Below are 5,210 nucleotides of genomic sequence, written 5' to 3'. Positions count from 1 at the left end.
GGCGTCACTGGTGATGCGCGGTACCCTCGACTGAGGTTAGACTCAAATTTTCCGCTTTTAAATTAAAAATTAACGGCAAGATTACTTTTCAAGTCAAGCTTCTCAACACTGCAGTCTAAAGTGCAGTTTTACGCCCGTCTTTGCGAACGCGTGTTTGTTTGCTTCGCCCTCAGTAGCTTAATATGCTCAGTAGCGGATGCCCTCGTATGCGCCGCACTGCACTTTCAAGGGCTAAATGGCCATAAAAAATTTAAGCTAAAATAAAGAGAGCCATAGATCTTCAGCATCTTCTTTTTCTTTTTAAGGCAACCAGGAGTGTAAAAAGGACAGATACTGAAACTTTGTAGACGGGTTCATCGCGTTGACCTCGCCTTGCACGCGGGAGACCCGGGTTCGATTCCCGGCGGGGTCAAGAAATTTGTATCATGCAAATGATTGATTCCGTGACTGGATGTTGCGGGGCCCACTCAGCCTCGTGAGGAAAATGAGTAGCTATGACATATAAATGCGCATAGCGACCGGTGCCAGCATGGTAGGTAAACATTGGATGTTAGGATTATTGAGATATTGGGAAAAATCCTACAATGCTGCAGTGAGCACCAAAGTTGTGATATAATAGCACAAAGAAACTACATTTACATTTGGATTTTTCACAACATTGTACGTAGGAATCGACCTTTTATTAATAATTTTTTCCCGATTGCAACTCCTCCATTTCAGGGTAAAAAAAGATACAGGCGAGTGTTGTACCATTTGATTTGGTGTGAAAAATCACATTGATAAAAATATTCACATGTTGATTTATTTGATTTTTTACTATTAAAAAAAATAAGAGCTAAGCAAATTTGACTTTGGTTAATATCTTGATAGGTGACTGTCTGTTTTTAACACATTGTTACAGTTGTGTCCTTGAACCATATTGGGAAAGCATACCTACTAAATTTCATCACTCTACAACAAACCATTCTAGAGATATTCCCATATAAAACTGTACTAAATAAGTTTAGGTATCCATCAAGGTATCCCCATCTCCAAAGAATCTCCAATTGTTGGCACAGAGGTGTCTCTTCAGGCCAGCTTGTGAACAGAACTACCATTAGCATCTGGAACAGGTACAGTGTCAGGAGGTGGAAGCTGGATGTGCAGTGACTCTGTTCAGGCCAGCTTGTGAACAGAACTACCATTAGCATCTGGAACAGGTACAGTGTCAGGAGGTGGAAGCTGGATGTGCAGTGACTCTGTACTGCCCATTGTTGTTCTATGTTCTATCTCACAACTGTGTTCTGGTTTGGCAGTTGATACCGGGAGAAGCACATGGTGCATTGATTGGTTGTCCTGTAGGTATGAGTTGAAATGGTCTGAGTGTTGTCAGATTCATGTGGGTGTTTTAATCAGAGTAGCTGCTCAGTCTTCCAGGATTAATGGACAGAGGGTACAGCTCAAGTAGAGAATGGAGCAGTTGCAAATGGGTAAAAATTAATTATAAATAAATGGTCAATTCCTCTGTAAAAAGTTGGGGAAAATCCAAATCTGAGGTCAAAACTCAAAACTAAAAAAAAAATAATAAATAAATAAAAAAATAACTGTAAAAGGTTGAAAATTCAATTTTTATTTTCTATTCTAATGAAAGAGTTCAAATATGTGTGACATCAGACTTTACGCAGGTGTTTTTTTTTTGTCCGTTAAGTAGTGCCACTATGCGAGTGCGCTAGCAGAGGAGCAGAAAAAACTGCGCAAAAACGTATGTGCACATTTGCAGAATTTGCACAAACACATTAATGCATTGCCTGCGAGGGAGCGTTACATCAAAGTTCACAATTTACCGGATTTTTTTTTAAATCAATTTATCTTGGGATCTAGAAGTTGAAGAAGAAAAAAATTCCGTTGGTCCTCATTTTTCCTGCTCTATGACTTTGAAACATCACCCAAGTAAGTGCAACTGATCTATTGATGGTTTATCACTTATCAGGTAGTTGCTCTTCATGTGCTTGAGATAAATATGGGATTGCACATATTGTCTTCCTTGTTCTTGTAAACTCACATAGGGGACATTTCCAAATATATATTTCTTTTTCATTATGTTTTTCTTTCCTTCTATCTTACATGTCTATAATGTTTGTGCTTTATTTTTCTTTTGCCCATCTATGCATTCTGATTTGATGTTAACTGTCTCCAAGGAAAACGGGATCAATGTAAACCTAACGAATAATAGCTAGAAAAACTCAAAACCCTGAAAATAGTGTAGGTACATACCTACCTATACGTATGTGTGTATACATGATATGTACGTACAGACCATGGGCTAAATATCACTTTTTTAGACTCAGGGGACACTAAAACAAACATTTCAACCTATTTCTAGATTTTGAAAATTTGGACTGCTTGCAATAGGTACTTTCTCATTACGTTGTATAGGTGCCTTATATTTACATAATTATTATTATTATTATTATTTATTATTTTTTTTTTTTTTTTTAATGAGCAGTGAACAGTGTTATTGTAGGGTTAGGTTAAACGCAAAAAGGGGCTTTCACAATTTGAGCAGTGACCAGTGTTATTGTAGGGTTAGGTTATACCCAAAAAGGGGCTTTCACAATTTGAGCAGTGACCAGTGTTATTGTAGGGTTAGATTAAACCCAAAAAGGGGCTTTCACAATTTGAGGGGTACTATAAATAGGTAGGTACAGTGGAACCTCGATATAGAGAAATCCTCAATACTCGTATAACGAAGAAAAGTTGATTTCCCTTCCCTTCAGAGGAAAAAACCTCAGTATAGCGAAGTAAAAAGAATAGATACAACGAAGTAATTTGGGGCACGAGCCCGAGAAAATTACCTCAGTATAACGAAATTGATTGAATTTTAACCTCAGTATAGAAGTGATGTTAAAAGCGAGAAGAAGTACCTACCTCAGTATAGCGAAGTAATCTTAAAACCGAGTAGAAGTTTACCTTAGTACAACGAAGTTACTCTGACTTGAAGTAAATCGATATAACGAAATGGTTTCGATTTTAACCTCGATATAACGAAAAATAGATACTACGAAAACCTCGATGTAACGAAATTTTAGGCATTTCCCTTGGAGTTATATCGAGGTCCCACTGTATAGCAAAGGAGAAAAAAAAATTGTATAGGTTTTTTTTTTTTTACAATACCTACATTCCTCATTAAAAGATAGATGAAGGGAACATCAGTTAGACTGTTAGAGGTTAGAAAATTCTGTGTATTTGAGCAGTGACCAGTGTTATTGTAGGGTTAGGTTAAAGACAAAAAGGGGATTTCACAATTTGAGCAGTGACCAGTGGTATTATAGGTTTAGGTTAAACCCAAAATCCTTTATTTTTCATTGTAGTGGCTTCTAAACTAGTACCCAAACACATAGATAAAGTTTGTCCTTAGAACAGCTGGTCTTGCTCCTATATGCTTTCCTCTTTGAAAAAATCTTTCTGGGAAGATAGGTATTCTACTATTCTTTCATTTTAATATTGACAATAGATCAGTTGCGCTTACTTGGGAGATGTTTCAAAGTCATAGAGCAGGAAAAATGAGGACCTTTCTAGATACCGAGATAAATCGATTTAAAAAATACCGGTAAATCGTGAACTTTCACGTCACGGCGTATGCTCCCGTAGGCGATGACGTAATTCTGTGTGACCCTCTGTAACACATTTATGAGGACCTAGATGAGTGCATGTTTTTGCATATTTTGGCAGTTTTCTAGCACATCTTGCATATATTGGCCATTTTTGGTGCATATTGCATACATATTTGGGCCATTTTTTCGTGCATATAATCCGCCCCCTAATCATTATTATTATTAACATGGTACATTTATTTATTTGTAGCTTTCGAGTACATGCAAGGAGTTAATTCAAACTATCTTACATGAATTATATTTCAGTTCAAATTGTTGTTTAAAATTTTTCGAACAATGTGACATGTTTGTTCATTATTATTGTAAGGTACCTGTAAAATAGTTACAGCTTCAGATATGTGTGACTTCTTTCTACTCAAAGTCTGTGCAATGTCTTGTAATTCTATTTGTTTCTTCATCAATTGTTTCTCTAAGCTTTGCTTCTGTTCTAAAAGATGTCTCTCTGCTTCCTCCAGATTTCTACTCAACATTTCCTTGTATTTTTCAAGTTGTTTTTCTTTCTCGTGCGATTCGGTTGTGGTTTCCCTTGCGATCATATCAAGCTCTCTGTCCATTATTCTGTGAATGTAAATATTTTTGTTCAATCAATACATGAACACTAGACTAGCAAGATGTGAATTTACTCTCGTAGGTATTTCCATTAGAGAACTTCCTGTTGGTTTTATATTAACTCAAAAAAGTTAACCTAGACTTAATTTGTCATGGACACTTGTTGCTGGGAGCTCAGATGGTAGAAGAGGTTAGGTAGTCGTAAACACTGTAAACAGCCACGGGACATTAAAGTTATAATTTGTGTGCATAGAATAAGATCTCCACTCACTACCTAACCTGAAGCCCGTCCAGCATTTCCATGATGAAATCTAATCAAAATACAAAATGAGCTCACAAGAATGTGAAAAATAAATGCAAAAACTTACTCTGTCAAGTGATTTACTAATTGGATCATATGTGAGTGTTCCATGTTATATCTATCCAATAGTTCATACACTTGTTTCTGCCAAGGCCTAGAGAGAGATATCTGAGGAGATGTCCTACCATAGCTCTCCTTGATCCTCATGTTGTCATAAGATGATTTGCACTTTGTATATCTGGTAAAAGCAACAACGTTTTGGTAAGGTTCTAGAAGGCACCAAAAGTCAGGAGTCAATAGATCAGTTGCGCTTACTTGGGTGATGTTTCAAAGTCATAGAGCAGGAAAAATGAGGACCAACGGAATTTTTCTTTTCTTACGATTTCCAGATACCGAGATAAATCGATTTAAAAAATACCGGTAAATTGTGAAGTTTGACGTCACGGCATACGCTCCCGTAGGCAATGTTGTCATGATTCATGACTCCCGCTTTGTTTGTGCGCAAGCGTTTCTGCGCAGTTCGACGTGAAATCTGACGTCACAAGTCTTTGAACTTTTCATTAGAACGGCAATTAAAAATTGAATTTTTGACCTTTTAAAGTTACTTTTTCGGAGTTTCGACCTCAGATTTGGATTTTTCACGCGATGACGTCATAATTCATGACTCCCGCTTCGTTTGTTTGTGCGCAAGCGTTTCTGCGCATTTT

At 37.0% G+C, this 5,210-nt stretch overlaps 2 protein-coding genes and 1 long non-coding RNA gene across 7 annotated transcripts in view; 1 reads left to right on the top strand and 2 right to left on the bottom strand.

Moving 5' to 3' along the window:
* Positions 1 to 4,779, bottom strand: part of LOC103521470 (GATA zinc finger domain-containing protein 14-like) — an 18,647-nt gene extending 13,868 nt beyond the window's left edge. The window contains exons 1-2 of the mRNA XM_008486584.3: positions 4,571 to 4,779; positions 3,965 to 4,211 (exon numbers count right to left, since the gene is read on the bottom strand). Coding sequence (XP_008484806.1) covers positions 3,965 to 4,211; positions 4,571 to 4,710 — 387 coding nt within the window. The 5' untranslated portion in view covers positions 4,711 to 4,779. The remainder of the gene's footprint in view (positions 1 to 3,964; positions 4,212 to 4,570) is intronic.
* LOC113472485 overlaps positions 1 to 5,210 on the bottom strand; it is a 10,641-nt gene that overhangs the window by 2,704 nt on the left and 2,727 nt on the right. For 2 of the 5 annotated variants that reach the window (XM_026832257.1, XM_026832252.1), the window contains exons 1-2: positions 1,228 to 1,298; positions 934 to 1,140 (exon numbers count right to left, since the gene is read on the bottom strand). The exons of 1 other annotated variant lie outside the window; for it this stretch is intronic. In XM_026832257.1, the coding sequence (XP_026688058.1) occupies positions 934 to 1,103 (170 nt within the window). In that variant the 5' untranslated portion in view covers positions 1,104 to 1,140; positions 1,228 to 1,298. Of the gene's footprint in view, positions 1 to 933; positions 1,141 to 1,181; positions 1,303 to 5,210 lie in introns of those variants that run through there. 2 more of the 5 variants (XM_026832270.1, XM_026832265.1) reach the window with 2 other exon arrangements.
* LOC113472501 lies at positions 1,019 to 1,336 on the top strand. The gene is made up of 2 exons (XR_003394775.1): positions 1,019 to 1,112; positions 1,200 to 1,336. It is a non-coding gene; the product is annotated as an uncharacterized LOC113472501 (long non-coding RNA).

The sequence above is a fragment of the Diaphorina citri genome, unplaced genomic scaffold (genome assembly GCF_000475195.1).
Source record: "Diaphorina citri unplaced genomic scaffold, Diaci psyllid genome assembly version 1.1 scaffold75, whole genome shotgun sequence".
In the NCBI taxonomy this organism is placed as follows: domain Eukaryota; kingdom Metazoa; phylum Arthropoda; class Insecta; order Hemiptera; family Psyllidae; genus Diaphorina; species Diaphorina citri.
This window is presented reverse-complemented; position numbering and strand designations above follow the sequence as displayed.